The sequence below is a fragment of the Streptopelia decaocto genome (assembly GCF_964273445.1).
Source record: "Streptopelia decaocto genome assembly, chromosome: 6".
Classification (NCBI taxonomy): Eukaryota; Metazoa; Chordata; class Aves; order Columbiformes; family Columbidae; genus Streptopelia; species Streptopelia decaocto.
Genome location: NC_138660.1, coordinates 30,041,090 through 30,060,397, shown reverse-complemented (window position 1 = coordinate 30,060,397; position 19,308 = coordinate 30,041,090). Strand labels below are relative to the sequence as shown.

General features: G+C 39.8%; 1 protein-coding gene across 11 annotated transcripts in view; it reads right to left on the bottom strand.

Moving 5' to 3' along the window:
• Window positions 1–963: 963 nt before the first annotated feature.
• Window positions 964–19,308, bottom strand: part of HECW2 (HECT, C2 and WW domain containing E3 ubiquitin protein ligase 2) — a 113,707-nt gene continuing 95,362 nt past the window's right edge. For 4 of the 11 annotated variants that reach the window (XM_082056588.1, XM_082056591.1, XM_082056589.1 and 1 more), the window contains 7 exons: window positions 18,745–18,843; window positions 17,077–17,206; window positions 16,366–16,512; window positions 15,627–15,741; window positions 14,941–15,026; window positions 13,744–13,856; window positions 6,133–8,744 (listed from right to left, as the gene is read on the bottom strand). In XM_082056588.1, the coding sequence (XP_081912714.1) occupies window positions 8,633–8,744; window positions 13,744–13,856; window positions 14,941–15,026; window positions 15,627–15,741; window positions 16,366–16,512; window positions 17,077–17,206; window positions 18,745–18,843 (802 nt within the window). In that variant the 3' untranslated portion in view covers window positions 6,133–8,632. Of the gene's footprint in view, window positions 1,553–2,649; window positions 2,751–6,132; window positions 8,745–13,100; window positions 13,292–13,743; window positions 13,857–14,940; window positions 15,027–15,626; window positions 15,742–16,365; window positions 16,513–17,076; window positions 17,207–18,744; window positions 18,844–19,308 lie in introns of those variants that run through there. The other 7 variants (XR_014184447.1, XR_014184448.1, XR_014184449.1 and 4 more) reach the window with 7 other exon arrangements.

Sequence of the window (19,308 nt, the reverse complement as noted above, 5' to 3'; positions counted from 1 at the left end):
TCACTTCAAATAGATCTGCCAAATAAAAATACAACATGTAGAAAAGGTCGGGTTTGTTGAGAAGTGGGGTGAAAAACAAGCAGCATTCCGAACATACTGAATGATCCACAGGAGTCAAATTAAATGATGGCTGCAATTAAGATGTTTTAGGTTATTATAGCACATGGTGCCAAAAAGTAAATGCCAGTGCTTATGTTTGTCTCCTTAGCTGCTCGGGTGTCTTTACAGATCCTTTTCAAGGCCAGGATTTGCTCTGCTCTAAGTTCTGAAAACCAAAAAAATACTAAAAATGCTTCATGACATGTGTGTTATTGTAGTCTTGGTTATCTGTTTATATAATGCCATAAAAACATGTCTGGCACTTAGAGAAGGGTATAATTGGCTGCACTCCACCCTGAGGACTTTGGAATTTTACTCTGATCCACCAGAACAGAGAAGGACAAACAAAGGGTGGGGAGGGGGAATGACAGACAGGAGGTCACAACAGTTTGGGATCGCAAACCATGCTGCTTGCTAACTCATGCACCTTCTCCATTGCTGGTTTTTAACGATCCCAAAGGTGTTAGCTTCGTGATTCCCGTTCTTAATAATTTATTCTCTTCCTTAATTATCTATCCATTACAAGGCTTTTTGCCCATGCCAAAATCTCTGCAGCAATCTCCTCACCTCTGCACTTGGGAAAGCAGCAAGAAAAGGCAATTCTCAACGCAATGGGCAAAGTCCCTGTATCTCAACCAGCCACTGCTCACCAGAATTGCCTCTGTCACCTGGCATGAGCTTCATACAAACTCCAGCCTGAGGGATAAATGAGCAAATGCTCAATATGTGGCACATCAGTTATCAGTGATCTGGATGCAAATGTCTTGCGAGTCTAAGACCGAGAACTATGACCGAGTCTGAAAGGGCTCAGGTCTCAAAGCCCCTTCGCTTCCCCTTCAGTGCTTCAGATGAGCGTGCATCACATTTCTGGGAGCAGCAAGATACCGCAAAATTACTTTCTAGAAATAGCTTTAAAATAATAGAAAAAAAAAATTCACTTCGTTATTAGATTCTAAAGTGAGTTTGTATAAAACAGAAGTGACAACTTGCCGTTCAACTATTCCAGAGCAAAGGTCTTGGACGGCGTCTCGATTAGGAGAACCCTCGTCTACGTGCTGAATAAAGGCCAGTATCTCTTCCTGGAACCAGTAAAACCTGTTACAAAAGGAGGAAGAAAACATTGGGGCACCAACTTTTACTAAAGGCATAAAAATCTATTTTAATGAAGATAACGGTGCTTTGCGAAACAGCCCCTGCCAGTTCTGATGCTTCATTCAAAGGCAGAAACTCCTTCACGACGCTTGGGCCTCTCCAATGTGTTGACTGCAGCATCTGGTGCTCTGTTTGCTTTATTTGTGATAATCTTTGTTTCATATATAGCTCTTGTTCAAATGATGTTGCACATGGCTGCAGAATCCTTAATTTCTCTGCTTCCAAAATTCCAATTTGTTAACGTGCCCAACTCCATAAGCCACCAGAAGGTTTTAAAATGCCGCGAAGGACATTAAATGATCTAGAGATTAAAAAAAAGATGTCACGATATATTCGGAGGCACAATAATAGAGTTGATTTCCAAAGCGGATTTTGTAAGAAGATTTATTTTAATTAAGTGATTTCATGATGAAACATGGTCTTAAACAAAATAGAGATCAGTATGAAAATAAAATTATACACAGAAAAATCTTTTCCCCAAACGTTTTTGAATAACAGGAAATACAACACAACAGTCGTGTATTCAACTGGGTAAATAATGATGCAAATGTGTGAGCAGTCAAACATTATAGTCAGGCACAACAAAACACATTGTGTGTCCCTGTAACACACTCCACACATTTTTTATCTCTCTGCCTCAAAGAAATAAAGTGAAATGTAATGCAATATAAATAGAGAAAAGGACGTAGACCATCTTAATGCCTGAAGCACATATTTCCCACTTGGTGTTTTGTGAAAGACATATACCAAATTCAGATGAAACTTAAATTGCCTTGTAGAAAGATAGAAAAACTTGGTATTGTATTTGATATACAGTCCTGTGAACACTCAACTGAAAAGCATGGAAAGGATTAAAAAATACACCACGTGTGTTCTACTTAAAGCTTCGAAATAAATACGCACTCTCTATTCTCAGTGCCTGAAATTCTTTAAAAACAAAGAACTTGGTATAAAATTATATCAAATAATTGTCATAAAATGAGGGAGATGCACCTCTACACGTGTTAGATTCTGGATGCCTGCATCCCCACTACAAAAACTTGTAAAACTATACGTGCTCTCAAACATGCTGAATAACCCAAACTGTAGCCTGGTAAGGGCAAGAATATCAACTGACGTTCCACAACACATCCCTCAACAGCTTATACAAAAAGCAGCCTTGCTGCTCATGATCCATGGATGGCCCTCAAGGCCAAGTCATTCTAAGGAAAAAGAAAGAAAAAGCATCTTCCTAAAAGGATTTATATTCTTAATAGTATGATAACTCTTCTCCTGTAGAGAACCAGGTCCTGAGATCCACCCTCTTATAGAGTATTTTTGCTGATAATGTTGTTAGAGTGCGAGTGGCGTCAAGAGTTTGGCCAAAGCTAACTAGATCATTGAGAATATTTTTATTACCTTAAAGAAGCTTTAGAAATCTTGTATCAATCTCAGAATGGCAAAACGCTCTTCATGGAAATCCATGGTTCTTATGCAACCGTGACGCAAACCCCAACCATCTGAAACAAACCTCTGTATTTTTACACATCGAAATCTTAGGGGTTTGGCCCATCTCATTTAAAATGAACGTCACCTTTGGTGGTGGTGATTTAACCTTTTATCAGATACTGTCTCTCTTGCCAAATGCAGTAAGTAACAAGCAGAGTAATATTTGTACAAACAATAAGAAGAAAGAGGACTTCCAGACACCACCCTTATTTTATTTAGAAACCTTCATTTTCCTGAGAGTAGTCAAAAATAAAACCCAACCCCAACCATCCCCCAAAACCACAAAAAAAAACCCCAACAAACAACCCAAACCAAATAAAACAAGAAAAAAACAACAGAGAAGTTTTCTGATTGTGTACTTTAGGTAAAAGATGTCTTGCAGTGGCAGTAGCACTAGTGTATCTCAGAATGAATAGGCATTTTGCCTGGGTACATTCTCATAGCCTAATTTTCAAGCAAAACGTATCCCCTTTTGTACAGCCAGTGGTCAGCACTGCTCCCCATCCAAAAAGTCCTTTTGCCCCCCCCCCCCTTTCAGGCTTCTCTTTCGCACTATTCCATGGTTGCATTTTGTAGCCTGTATCTGCTGACTGGAACTGCCGTATCTTATCATTACAGCACCTACAATTACATGCCTTTTCTAGCATTATTTATCAGGCTTTAGAGATTTGCTTATTCATACAGTAATCGATTTTAAAATTACTCAGCTCCAATGTGTGACTGCAGCCAGCATGGCAATCAAATATGATGCCTCAGAGGAATCTTTTATTGACCTGATTTTTACTGCTAGATGAGTATTTCTAACTATAAAAATGGTAATTCTCACTTAAAATGATGCTAAGTAGTCACTGGAGTACGTCAGGAGCTGCTTGTATCAGGGTCATTGAGTCCAACCATAACCTAACTCTAGCACTAACTCGTGTCCCTAAGAACCTTGGCTAAACGTCTTTTAAAGCCCTCCAGGGATGGTGACTCCAGCACTGCCCTGGGCAGCCTGTTCCAATGCCCCACAGCCCTTTGGGGAAGAAACTGTTCCTAATATGCATTGCAAGAAAATCTCCTTGCCTCATTATTCATTTTGCAAAATCAAAACGAAAAGGACAATTTACTCTCGGCTACCTAATCAACCGTTTTCCAAAAATCTTTCATGACTGTTTTTCTTAGACCGCTCACAATCTGGATGTTGGAGTGACTGTGATCCCATCAATGCTCTCTCTCTGTTGCAAAGGAGACCAGTTTAATTCTTGATGAAAGAATAAACCTGCCCTGATGCTCCAGCTCCAGCCAGCACAGGTGGTCAGCAATAGTCTCCTGAGGGACTGTGGGATTATGTGCAATTAGAAGGGAGAGGATGGGCGGCCTTTGGATGGCAGCTCAGAATAAGGGAGACCAGAGTCCTGTGGACTTTTGTGGGTACATACATTTCAAAGCTGATTACACTGATGTCAGCACAACACGAAGTGAAATTAGTGGAACGATACACGTCCTGAGCGCTTACCAAAGCCCTCCAAGCAGCCACGGTTGTTCTAGTAGGGGCAGGAGAAGTTTCTGAAAGGTCTAAAAAAGAAACAACTGAAAACCAAAATACAATTTTCATTATTCCCAAGTGTTTCAAAGGGAAGGAGGACTGAAAGAAGCATAGCTCAGCTCCCTTTCGCGTTCACTGTAAGAGATCTGTCAGAATACAGCTGGTTAAATTGTTATTATTATTCTGCAATGGAATCTGACTACATTTGGTACATAAAGGAAACAAGTTCAAAATTCCAATTATTGATTTAGGAGGGGGCTAATCAATGAGTGTAGTAATTACTTCACATAGCCCCCAGGAGATATTTTAATTGGATTTTGAATACATACAGAGGTTACAATGGATTGTAACCATTCCATCATCCTTTCACCAAGAGTCAGGAAGAGCCTTTCCAAGCTCTGGCCAGGTCATTATAATGTCACTGATATTAAACAGAACTCTCAAGTTAATCACAAGTTTACCTTAAAATGCTCTGTGGCATAAGATGGCTCTGAGCAAAGCCCACAAAGTAGAGCCCTACATGAAGTTTCAACCAAACAATTCCTTTAATTTACAGTAAAATTATTTTAGAAAATACTAGAAACATTTGAGTAACAAACTCTTCATAATAATGAACATACTAAATAGTGGCAGCCTAGTGCTGAAACCAGTCATTCTGAACAGCAGCATTGTGAAGCTCATGGCCTATTTGAAAGAGATGCAAAACATAAACCAGCACACACTGGGAAAACTGCGTGTTCATAGAATCACAGAATCATTTTGGTTGGAAAAGACCCTCAGTTCTGTTTTGTACCACATAACCGAGCCAAAACACAAACCGTTTCAGGAGCTGGGTTTGAGTAATTACCCTGAAATTTCGCTTGGAGTTCCATTTGCTTGTCCAGGGAAGGACGGATGAGAAGGGGAAACAGCAGCAGTGGTTGAGTATTACTACTGTAAGGTTAACGTTAAAGCCAAGCCTGTAATCTCACAACGAGAGGCCAAACTTATTGCTCAACTCCCATTAGCGCTAACAGGAATAAATCACCCCTCCACATCAAAACAACAGCAAGAGAAACAGAACTACTAGGATAATTTAATACAAACGATTTTCATTTGCTGAAAATAATTAAGTTGCTTCAAGCTATGGGAAATGACCTTATAGAGGCTATTCAAACACAGCTGCCACATTCCCCATTGGGAACAGGAGTTTCCCTGTCCGGCGACGCTGTGCTTGGAAGTATCCGCGCAAACCTCTGCAGCCACCACTGCAGTAATTCAGCAAACATCTGCAATTAATATTGCTCAGACGACATGTAGCAACCAGCTTATACCATTCTGAATGCTTCAGAAGGAAGCTTTTTTTTTATTTTTTTTACTTTTAAAAGGATTAAAAATATATAAGAAACCACAAAGCTCTCTTCTTTCCTATAATTTGAAACGGAGCAAACTACCAGTCTGGTGCTGTGTTTAACTCATGCCAGAAACTCTGATGTCCTGCCAGCCTGCTGCTGCCTGGATTTGCAGTTTCCCCCAAAATTCCATATATATATATATATATATATTCACCGTACACCGTATGACCCGAGGTTACCCGCTTCCATGTGGAGTTCATGTGGTGCCTGTGTACGCAGACGGATTTCACCCTGGATACCCTCTAAGCCACACAAACACCTTTTTGTGGTGGCTTCACTACAAGGCTAAAGAAAGTTCTGTTTAAAACTCTTGGTTTAATGCAATGGGGATTCTGATTTATTTAACTGATGGCTGCCCCAACTGGTGACCCTGTCGCATCTTTACAGAACAGCGGATCATCGTGACTGATTTAAATATATTTATATATGCATGAATACAGAAAAAAAATGTGTGCAGTAGACATATTTAAATAAAAATTGACAAGATGCATTTATTGTTTTCGATTTGTACAAAAGCATAACTTAAAAGGCAGACTAGTATAAACTTACTTTGTGCCAAGTATTTAAACTTTTCATTCCAAAGAGTTTCTGGTTCAAAACTTGTAGATACAGTTTCCACCTGGGAAATCTCCTTTTTAGACTACAGATAACACAGTATTGTAAAATCAGAATTCTGCAGTCCTTCAGCTGATCAAAAGTTGCGTTCTGCTTCGAGTGCCAGAGTTTTAGCTACTCAGTGAATGGATCATAGGAAACATGAGCCATGCTGGAGTGGCCTGATGAAAAGTCAGTTTGCCTGCTGCTCATTTGTGTTCTGAAAAAAAGATGTGCATTAGGACCTGTGACATGCGATCTTAGCAAAGACTGATAAAGATATGCATAAAAACAGTGTGACATGTGTAGGCTTTTCTTTGCCGCTTCATACCGGCCAAAAGTAGCGTAAGAAAACCTATATTAAGTAAGCAAGTCCCAGATGTCACGCAGAAGTTCAGTTATTCCCAAAATAAAATAATGCTTTCACTCTGATTTTACAAGTGGGTTTTCCTTTGCACAGGTAACATTTTCTCAGTGAGCCTGAGGGGTTTTCTTGGTCTTTGCTGATGGCATCTCCATTGACGTTCACCTCTGTTGGAACAAAACTAAAATCCGACCAGACCAAGCAGGATACCTCCCTGAGATGGCCTTTCCAGAGTCTACAAAGCGAGGATGTGACTTGAAAAGCTACTTTTCCCACAGAACCGGGCTTGCTCTGCTTCAGGGTGGCCGAGGGGGCTGCGCAAAGGCAGATTCGTGTTCTTTTCATCCGGTATCTGACTGCAGCTTCCTGGAATTTTAAAATGTGGCGGACGTGCTGTGGGACAGCAGCTGCGCGAGTGTTCCGCCAGACCATCTGGAGGAAAACACCGAAAATAGATGCGAGGAAGCCTCGTGTATTTCAGCAAAATTAAGCATAAAGAAATTGGTGTCCATGCAGCGCTGGATGTGCCATAAAAACTCTTTCGAGTAACATTTGCTAAGAAAACTCTCAGTGAAAAATGCAAGCGTAGGTACTATGACCAGTTTCCATCTCGCAGGTGTTCCCTGACGTGGGACAGTGTCACTGTGACCAGTGACATAAAGTAGGTTACTCGTGGTCTCCAAATGAGCAAGTATTTTATGGTGCTGTACAAACAAAAAGGTGTGGGGAGTATATGAAATATCTGTATTAAACTCCACTGCATTAAGCTATCCAACGCATGAAAAATGACCCAGGTGCATTTAAAATAAATGCATATTACAATATCACATAGAGGATTATAAAATTATTACTTATGTGCACAGTCCTGATATCTATAGACGTGGCACCGTGAAGAAAGCCTGGTTCCTAAGCATTTGTACAGGTACTCGATAGTGATGCAGTTGGCTATCGGTCAGATCATAATGTCCCTTCAACTTTGGTACATTCAGTGCAAAATATTTTGGGGAGTCTTTTACTCTTATAAAAATAAAAGGCATTTTTTTCCCCTTGAGAGTGCTTAAAGAATAAACACTAGCAGAATGCCTGTTCAAGCATGGAAAGTGACAAAAAGAGAAACAGCATTTTAGTTTGCTTCTTTCCTGTTTACACTCTAAGAAACACAATATAACGAACCTATAAAAATAAACAGAAGTCACTGTGTTAGGGTTTTTTTTTCCTGATATGCTGTGATAAATTGCTAGTTTCTTCTTAAAATAGTTTCCATGCAGTATAAAGCATAAAATCAGTCTTATTAAGTGATGAAGTTCATTAGAACAGCTCATGTTTTGTCAAACACACCCCTGGCAAGCCCATTTCCACAAACCTCAATGCCAGCCGGTGTTGCTACATCCTTTGGTGCTGAATTTCTGACTTTCTGACTTTCCTTCCAATTCACTTCTTCCCCAGGACCTTGAGCTCTGTGGTGCACACCATGCAGGCACTCGGCATCTTAGACAAAGCAAGTACTGGATATGCTAATTGTAACATAGGGCATAAAATAATGTACCTTCATGAATTAAAAAAAATAAAAATCTAGTGTAGGATTTTTTTATAATTTACTGGGTAGGTAAGGGGCTGAATGATTTGATATTTTGATTTGAATTTTCTATTCAACAGCTTTGCTGAAATCCAGTTTTCGGGGACACATCAGTTTTGCAGGAGCCAGGCTGATCACAGCGTGGGATCGCGTTTCTTGTTTGCTCAGAACATCACAAGTTTGGCCATCTTGAAAAACCACGGATTGCAAGACTTGGTTTGCCCTGCACATCAGGCACACTCTAGTTTCACTGCAGAGAATTTTCTGCCATGATCACAATGCACTTTAATTACTTCACAAGATCTTTCACGGAACTTCATTATTTGAATTGCAGCGCAAAACAATTTTCCTCTAGGAAATCCAATACAAACGTTCATTCATTCCTTGAGAAGACAGACCCACAAAAGTCCAACGAGCTGGGCACTGTGGTTTGTGTATCACTCAAGTCCAAAAGTACTTGTCTCTTCAACTGCTGTCAACAGTTTTTCATATAGCATAGAGAATGATGGATAAGGGGGAAGGTCCAGACGATTGAAACAAGTGTGAGCCCTGAGGGAGAAACAAAGAAAAACAAAAGAAAGAAGAGAAGAAGTACATGATTCAAAAAGTTCAAAAGAGAACACACAGACTTGCATGTGCTTGTGTGGAGATGGGCTGATAGCAGTCTTTCAGAAGACTTTGTTCTGTCAAATGATGCTTTGCAATTGAACAGGTAGTGAGGTTTAATCTACTTGTTTCTAATTAAAATAAGCCCGTCAGAAGCATTTATGAAGGTCTTTAGAAGCACACTGACAACCCAAAAGGCATGGGGTAAAGAATGATATAACATGGTACGATTCAGCCTGTTCTGAAATCTTGGCTTTAAATGTACCTTCTGAGAAGTAGTATTTTTTCCGGCACAGATGATACTTAAATATTGTCTTTGTAATCATAAACAAGATATTTGAATACATTAAATATGCATAAGATACTAAATTTGATTATACTAAAAAATACTCTAGATATACGGGAAACAATCCCACAGTAGTAAAGGACAGACAAATTAGATGCTCCTCCTTCTACGTTTCCTTGGCATATGGATCAAGTTCTTGGGAAATTACTGTTTGTGCTGATTTACACTGTCCTCATCTCTGGCCCTGCAAGCCAACGACCTTTAGAACAATACTTGTTGTAATTACACAAAACTATGCACGTTCCTCTAGTATTCCACCCAGCTTTCTTAAGAGGCCAACCACAGGCCTTATTTCTCAGTTCTCAAAGTCCATCTACCTCAGTTTTGTTCTGACATGCTTGGAAGTGACTCTCAAAACCCCTTCCAGGGAATGAAAAGGGAGATGATAATGGTTTCTCCTTGTAGTAGAATAACGGATATCACTGCCTGACCTCAGGGCAGGCTAAGGATAACACTTCCTAAAACACTACAGTGGATGGGCCTTCTCTAGTGAAACAGAGAGCAGAACTACGAATGGGATGGGTTCTGGAGGAAGAAACAATGCGAGGAGAAGCCAATGGTGGCACCTTTGCCACTCTGAACCTTTGTACCAAAGCCTCATTTAGACTGGTTTTGGAGGACTAAAACCTTTTTGTATTTTGGCAGGTCTCTGTTTACAAATACTTCATTATTTTGCAATAAAATGCACCACGGTGTTATTTAAATACAATCCAGCTGAAAACCAAACTTTTCCTGCCCTTCATCACTATGATCCATATTAAGTGTAAATGGGTAACATAATGCCAATGGAAGGACTGAACAAGGTCGCTCTTTGCAGCAAATACAACTCCTCATTTAGCCAAACCAGTCCCAGAAAGGCGAGTGTCTACAACAGACCTGTATGGAGCTTTCTCTGAGCCAGAAAGCGCTGCCTTCCATGGGAACAAGCTCATTAATTACTATTTTAAGTGGTTCTCAGCTCCCACTTAGGGGGATGGAGCGTGAAGTAGGTTAATCTCATTTGTTAAAAACATAAAGAGTCCATTACAAGCCCTCACTGAAGGTGCAACACTCAAATACAGCCTTGTAGTGTCATAAAAGTGAGGCTGAAGAAATGTATACACTGTACAGAAGGTCACGCTATTATTATAAACACAGTCCGAACATCAAATGTGCAGTCGCTTAAAAAAAGCATTGAATTTTGCACCCTCCCCAAATACAGGATACTCAGAAGTACAGGGCCAGTACCGACAGTACATAGCATATATACAGATAGTATATACAGTCTATCTGTATAGCAGAGAGGGCATTTTCCCCACCCTGTGTTCCAGGAGCCTGGTAAAAATGTCTCCACCCAGGCAGGCATCCCTCTAAGCTTGCTTTGTACTCCTCATTTGCCTTTCCAAAAACCTTACAAAGTAACATCTGTGCTGGGGATTAAATTATTGCATTTCCTGCAGAATACTTGAAAAAAATAAAAAGGAAAAAAAATATTCCCTTCTGAAGAAAGAGACTGATTTACACCCAGCAGCAACTGGAACTCAGTGATCCCTTGAGTTCAGTGCAGAGTGTGGAAGAATCTTAGGCAATTAACAGTCTAACCACAAGCTCCTGCTGCATGGGGCTGACAGCCGCTCATTAGAACCATGGATCACGCTGTGTGGGCTGTAAAACCACAAATTATAAAAGACACAGGATATAATTAGCAAGGGATTCATTCCAAACTGGTTTAATAGTAAGCCGGCATGTTGTTTACATTTATGGAGAGAACTGAGCTTGATCTTAATTTTGAGGGCAGTTTCAAAAATGCAACCACTGATTTAGAAAACCAGTCATTAAAAAAAGACAAAAACTTAAGATCTTTGTCTTCTGAGGCAACACATGCTTTTCTCACCCTAGCAAAGAGCTTCCTAAGTCTTCGAGAAGAAAGGTTTTTCTACCTCTGGATGGCATCAGGGATGGCAACAGTTAAGCTAAACCTGTAATAATCAATCTTTTCAGGGCCTTTTACATGTTAGTGCCTTACTAGTGTAAAAGCCAGTGATACAAGCCAGGCAACCTGATGTGCGCCTCCCACTAATCTCGCCATTTTGATTCAGCAGCACTGATTACACAGCAGCCAGAACAGCGGGAACTAGGTAAACATCTAGGGAATACTTTGTGTTTCTATTCACAGCTCCTTAGACCACAATCTCATACCTAGGTAACTACAATTCTTGCCTCCTGTGTCTCAAAGAGATGGAGACAGATATTCTTATGTGTTTTCAGCAGTGCAGCAGTTTTTTTTAGAGGCAGAGGACGAAACATAAAGTCCACTGGCTTGTTGAGTTCGAGCTTTTGCCTCCTTCACACCAAGCATTAGCGAATTTCACCAGTGCTCCCACTGAGATCAACAGGGTGATTTGCAAAGCGTGACACTGCTACGAGGGAGTGACGGTGCCTTCGCACAAACGCTTTCCTTATCTGAGAATCAGGAAGAGTTGCCGAGTCCCAGGGCAGTGTTCTGGGCAGATCCAGCAGGTATTTACCCGGGCAGGGCTTGTTTGGACACCCGTGGAAAGTTTGCGTCGCGGGGTGGTTGTAACCACGTCGTCCCTTCAAGTCAGCGCTACCTGCTGTTTACACAGCGAGTCTCTGAAGCTGGTGAGACACAGGCTGAAGATACACAAAACTACAGGCAGGAACTAGATACATAAACATGCAAATACTCCTTTCTGCTTAGGGCTTAGCCCATTTTAAGCATAAACCGTGGAAGATCATTTAATTTTTATGAGAGGTTCCATGTGTGAATGGCAGGAATTGCCAGCTCAGGACAGCTGTAGATATTTGCCATATGCAGCTGTTTATTTTAAGAAGTGTGGTGGTAGTTTATTTTAATTCTCACACTTGCATGCTAAAAACTATCCACAGAGACAAAAATCAAATGTTTCCTACCCAAGGGAATCATAAATGAACTTCAAGGGTATGATACATTCTCCTAAATGTGAAGAGCTGGCATTTCCCCTCTATTTGCTGGATGGTAGCAGAGATTCTCGACATGTTTCTCCACGTTGCTCTACAGGAAGCAGTTTTATTCTGCAGTTTATTACAACCAGGGCTCTATACAACCTTTTCAGAGGAAATTCTGAGCATCCTGTTCAGGCATGTCCTGACCTTTTCCACACTGCAAGCTGTGCTTGTCAGCACCAGGAATTCCACTATTAGACAATATATGGAAAAACTCACACAATCTCGTTTCTTGCTTAAACTCACAGAGAAATCTTACATTTTGAAGTCAGAAATTAGTTTTTTAAAATCAAAGCTTTTTTATTTTTAAACAGAATCAAAGCTAGTCCATAGGTCAATCATAATCAAACTGTAACGCAGACTTGCGAGGCCACAAGGCATTACTAGGCCCCCAAAAGATACTCAAGAATTTGATTTGGAATAGCAATTTCCAGAATTTGCTTATCTTTAATCCTCAGTCGCCTGACTCTCATTTGTACTGTAAACTGGCAAGATGGCTTTCTTAGAGGCCACCTGCTATGACTATGGATTTCGGAGCCGCTTCTGCACCTCTGACTTTCTCAGTGAGGTTCAAATGGCAGCGTCCAGGCGGATCCCAACCCAAGAGACGAAAGCTAAAGGTTGTTGGTCAGAGGAACTCTCTGTGTGTCTAAGAGATGCTTTGTGTCTAAAAAGAGACTCTGAATGCAAGTTATTCCTGAGGAATCTTGTTTAAGAGGAATGGGCAAGGATTAGGCTTGAATGTCCTCCAGGGATGAGCCCAGCCCAAAACTCCTAGGACAGCCTATAAGCAGCACACTAAAGCTGAGATCTGATTAAGTGGTGGTAGCTCACCCACACTCGGCACATTAATCTGTATTTCTAACCACTGTTAACCCACTCTAGAGGCCACAGAATTATAGAACTGGATGAAAGGAAATCTAGAAACGTATCGGCCTGATCGCAATACAGAAAAGGCTGGAACCTGCCTTGTACAACTCAATTCCTGCTCTTCCTTTACCCTTTTCATGTATTTCAGTTGATCCTGCTTGTGCTCTTTGAAATCTTCACCTTCTTTTGTCCCTGTGATGCCTCTTAAGTCAAATGGTCCTCTCCTCAAAACACACCCCTTCTGCAGTTCATAACTTGCATCTTCCATATTTGTTCACACTCTTGACATCTGACGAAGCGTAAAAATTACATTACTAAATTATACTGTATGTGTCTAATCAAAAAAGTCTGATCCTAGCTCTCAGTCACAAGTGCTATTTAATTAGTCTTTGCTCCCAAGTGATGAGCTGCATGTTCACAGAGTGAATATTGCACATTTAACCAAAATATAATGAAATCAAATTCAGAAGAAGTTATCATTCTACTATAATTTTCCATGAAGAAAGCATTACAGTATGGATGTCAGCCACACTGCCTTGTCCACCTGCCGAGAAAAAAAGAAGGAATTCAAAGAAAAATGGATGCATTGGACACTGAAACAACGGGGAAGTGAATTTTCATGTAAGGCAGAGCGTATTTTCATATTCAGCTAAAACTTTTGTGTTTTTCAAACAACTTATCTATCATCCTGGTGACTGGTTATCTAAAGCATCTCTAGCTGTAACACCCGTGCAGCTGTACCTGGGAAGAGCAGTGATCTTCCCCCACTTCTCCACGCAGAATCTCCTGGGGCCGTTGCTCCCGCGCAGAGACGCGAATCCTTCATATGGGATGCTGGATGTGCCTGTAACAAACTGCACACAAAGCATCATGAGATGGGATGCGCAGATGGTGCAGGACAGAAATGTGTCCAAATGCTTATGTAAAAGCATTTGAAATTTGTGAGGCACAAGTAAGAAATGCTACTTTAGATGGTGGAGAAGGGAAAATAGACCATTATTCTCTGACAGGGTTCCAGAAGAGACAACTTACCAGACTTCCTTCAAACATTACTCTTTAAAAAGTTAGCTATTCTACATAAATACTGTAGAATAAATCACTACTAATAGGAAGTTACTCACCTAAGTCAGGTTTTCCCTACTGTTTTTATTCTGTATTAAGAGAAGCTAAGAGAAAAATAATAACGTGTGATAATGTCTTTGTATCAAGGCTATTTGGCAATGTGGATTTCAATATCGAAGTGGTGGAGTCACCATCCCTGGAGGGGTCTAAAAGGCGTTTAGACGAGGTTCTTAGGGACATGGTTTAGTGCTAGAGTTGGTTAGGTTATGGTCGGACTCGATGATCCTGAGGGTCTCGTCCAACTGAAATGATTCTATGATTCTATCTTCATAAACAATTATTAAATACTGTAAGAAAAGGACTAAATTCTGAACGTTAGGTAGAATGCTGTCTATCGAGCAGATTTAATTAGAACCTGTTCTGAACAGATAAATCTAACATGGATTTTGACAGATCAGAGGCTACTCAATTTTTAATGATCTGGATATGATAAAAACTTTCGACTAACAGATGTGATAGGAACATATAAGTAGGTATCTCTAGCTCTCCAGAGCTTTTTTTAAGTACTAGGTTGGCACAAAAGGAATTATGGTTTTTGCATTGTTGAAATTTGCTGTTTGATGTTGGATACGTTCTTAAATAAATGTGCTTATGTTATACACACTTTTCTCGCTTTATGTTTTTTTGCTACTGACTTATTACTTGCTGTTTATTTCAGCCACTTACAATTAGTACAGTTAGTCTCTGCTTATTGTCAGGTTATTCTCACTAGCCAGCATCACCATCATTTTTGGATGTCGTAAACCTGGATGGGACTAGTTAAGCATGTAATTTTAATGATGCAGACTATTTTGACACAGATAGCCAATTTCTTACCTGTAAAAGTCTCAGTCGTTGTTCATTGTTGAATCTCTCCACAGCAGCCCAGAACCACCGAATTACAATGTGATTGTCATGATAACCTGTTAAAACAAGAAGAGTCTTTATACCTTCAGGTGCTACAAAAGTGGTTGAGAGAATAGTAAGTAAATGTTTCCTAGTTTGGCCCTAGTGACAATAACGCCACGTTCCTTATCCAATTGCAGCAAAAGACAGGAGGTGAGAGAAGTCTCCTGAAATGTTTAAAAACCTTAAGGGCAGAGAATTAATTTACTATGACAAAAAGGAATGAAAACTCTTTTCTGAGCATTTCTTCCATTAGGAATGCCAATTCTTGAAATATTCCAATGCTGTACTTTTTATATATCTCAAGCTACAAATGATGCTGCAACCACCTCTCTTTCAAAGTAGTTCCTAAATCTTCCACTGATCTCAAATTATCTCACCTGCTGGCCCACAGTCACTGGGATTACCTCTAACTCCCTGTTGTCTTTGAGAATGGAAAGGAGGTAGATCCTACTCAGCATTAAAACAGACAAATTACCTTCTCCTAATGCAAACTTAACCACAGAAATTCAGAAGATACCAAAGATGTATCTTATATGATGGTTCTTTAGTGTCTCAGAAACTGGTAATTCCAGGCCCGCCACCACTGCCAGGGAACAATTCAGAATTCGGGTCACCTCCTCTATACTCCGTGTTATTTCTCCAGTCGCTCAAGTCGATTTCTGCTGTTCCAGCTATAACCAGTTCCAGTTCTCTGGCGTCAAACACAGACACCAGCCTCGCATCAACCACCTGTGAAAGGAAATCAAATGCTTAGCAACAGTTCTTCCTTTAGTGATTTTTATCTCCCCATAGCTTGTCTGCTACTGAGATGTTTACCAGGTAACATTTCACCCATGTGTGGAAAGAATCTTTTTTTTTTCTTTTTAAAGGCTTTCTTTTTCTTACGCTGCAGTTCCATTCAGTTTCATTCCAGGATCACAGTGGCAAATAACATCGAATTATTTCAGGACAAATTAAATTCAATACATTCAATTTAACTGTCCACGTTAAAACATGTAAGAGAGAAATACCTTGAAATACACTCAATCTACCACGTTACACTGAGTATGACGTGCACACAAAAACCCTCAAAGGCCCAACAAGAAACAAATGGTTCACTTTAACAACCATTCCTGCTAATCATACCAACAGTCATCAATTGTTTGTCCAGATGAAAGAAGAGATATAACCATAGTGTTTAATGCAATAACGAACAATGATTTTATTTCCACCCAACCTCCCAGATACCTGTAAGGGCACTTCTGATTACATATGTATCTGCTTTTTGGGATGGTATATGGGAAATGTATATCAGGAGGAAAATATTTTGGAAGGATAAAGGAAGAAAGTACATTTTTTTCTGGAGTTTTTTACCTCATAGAAACCACGAACTAGACTTTCTGTTTGTTGCACAACTCCTCTCTCAATTCTCCATTTCACCATTCTTTCTATATATTCTTTCTTGTTCTTTTCGGTGACAGGGATGTTGGCACCTCCCGGCTTTAATTCCCGTTCTGTGATCTTTGGAAAAAAAAATGACCAAAGGACAACATGGTATTATAAAGACAAAAGAAAGAATTATAGTAATATAAACATTTAAGTTGAAGTAATTCCTCCAAAGCAGTAGCCAAGACTGACTTTAGTATGTGAAATAAGAGACCATGGAAGAAATATTTTTTTTTATAAAATAATATTTAAAATCCCATTTAGTGAAGAATTAAGCAGAGAAGAAGAAATAATCTATGCAGTAATTAAAATAGTGAAGTAATTTAAATAATATCATAACAAAGGTGTCGTAATACTTTTGTATGCTGACACAATTAAATTCAGGTGAACTACCTCCAGCAGAGCAATCCAAAATTTAGATATTTCAGATAGTCTCCAGAAAATCTCCTTAACCAGAAATACATGTTTGACGAGTTACGAATAACAATTCCTCCTTAGATTTCAACATTGTTTTCATCAGCGAGAATTTTATAAAAACAAGGTCAAATCGGCACGGAATGACAACCATTCTTCTGTCCAAATACATGTTTATCTAGCGGTAGAACACCCAAAGGAAATTAAATTAAGAATCTTGCACACCTGCCCAAAAACTTCTTCATTTACAGTAAAGGTGAGATCGAGGATATCATGGATATCATTGTCCTTCATCCACTGCAGGCTCTGGTGGAATTCCTCATCGAGATATTCCAGGTCACTCAGGTCACAGAGTCTGGCGGAAACAAGAAGAAAACACAGCAATTCAGATGAGGGCAGCAGCGTGTGCTCAGTAACCACACTGAGATAGGACGGGCCTGAAAAACAGACTGAGAACAGGGGCCGAGAGAAAAGTCAATAGAATAAAGAAGACACTACTTCATATCTCTGTTTATTACCCTAGTAATTGCAGCTACTGTGTAACACAAAATGGTTTTGCTAATATACAAAATTCCAGAATTTATTAATTTGAAGAAACATTTCTTTCTAAGCTTACAGTCAGTCTGTCCCATGTTTCCAGAGAAGAATATTTTGGAATTACGAAAATACATAGCTTGAAGAGAAAAAAATTCAAAGCATAAAAGAAATGGTAAGCTTTTCTAACAAGCTGCTACTATTCTTTTTGCTTATGTGACTACACTGCCACCTCTCCCATCTCTTTATCATGCGACGTCTCTTCAGACAGCCTGCTTACCACACAAAGATCTCGTTACTTTTTGCGATATTTCCCCTCACCTGGTCCTTCTTTTACAAACCCAACCTGTAAGCCAACTGCCCCTTGCTCTCTGCAACAGTTACTGCTCCAAGCTTTGAACATGTAGGCTGTTAATAATATTTAATAGCGTGGTGGCAATTTCTGCCTTTCTTCCTAACTCCTGAAATCCTGTTCTGTGAAACAGGACACTGGGGCTATTAATTAAGGTGCTTTTCAGCTGCTCCTATTAGACTGTGTACAAAGGTGGCCACCCCTCAGTTTTAATTGTAGTGATAAGAGAACCGCCAAGTGAAACAATTAATTTAATTTGGCAGTCACACAATATTAGTATTAAGCCCTCATTCTTATTGAAATGACACTGTTAGCATTTAGGCACTTGTAAAATATATGTACAATAGGAACAGATGCATTACTCCGCACTACTAGAATGTATGATGTCTTATACAAAAAAAATATCCTTCCAGACTTCTCAAAAGCAGCTTTTAAAAGGATGCTAAAAAGCAAAGCACCTTAAGTTAATTGAATTCCAGCCATGCTGAGCAAGTGCAGCTCCCATTGTTTCAGCCAGAACAGGAGCAGTAGTTCTGAAAACAGAGTCTGAAGTGTTAGCAAAGTAAAGCTCATCAGCACGGAGATGGCCAACAATCAGCCTACCTCTGAGAACGGGTCTGGCGCTCTAAGCTACAAAGTGATTCATATCCTATCCTCTGAGTCATTACAAGACAAATGAATAAGAACTCTATTAATAATCTGGAAGAAACCCACAGCATTTCACTGTATAACTTCAAATGTGAGATTTTGTAGAAGCAAGCTGATAACATGGCTAAAACGAAACATGAGGTTTTCATGCCAACCAGAAACAACATTCTGAGTACTACATGGCTGGCTAAAAACAAGTGAACTTGTCAAAAAAGTGCTGGACTGAAATTAAATTATTAAATTATAAGTAATAGCCTGTCTTATTTGATGGTAAAACTTCATAGTTTATGTATACACAAAATGTCATTGTCCATTGGGAAGGAACCAAACAAAAAAGGAGACAGAACAGTTCTACTCACATTCGGAGGAGAGCTTTATAAAAGGGTCGTGTAAAAAAGGCATCCAGCAAATACTGATGTATCAGAGCAAGACCAAGAATTCGACCACTAAACCTGAACCTGGAAGAGAAGGAGTTACAATAGTTATACTGAAACTTGGTGGTTTGGACACTGCTCTGTCATCAAAACTTACATATATTTCCAAACAGCATTTTTAAATCAGATAGCTATGTCTGAATTGTGGTATTTTTTTTTTCTCGTGTTTCTTTTACATTCTCAGTAAGGCACAGAAAAAATGCGAGTCTGCGGGGTGTGGAAAATCCCTCAGATACCTAAGTTGCAACTTCTCAAAAATGGCAAATCCATATTAACCCCATCAACCCCTGCCAGACCAGCCTCTTTATAAAAGTCAATCTTCCAAAATAACAGCTGCTGTTTATTTTCTTTACACACGCTTTGTCGGGTGTGCAAGGAGAGTTGAGAGGAGGGAGGGAGTCGGACAGATTTGAGATCAGATGGCAGCAACTTCAAAATAGTAGGACCTTTGCAAATATTCCCAGCAGAATAAGAGAGGGGTCGTGCCTC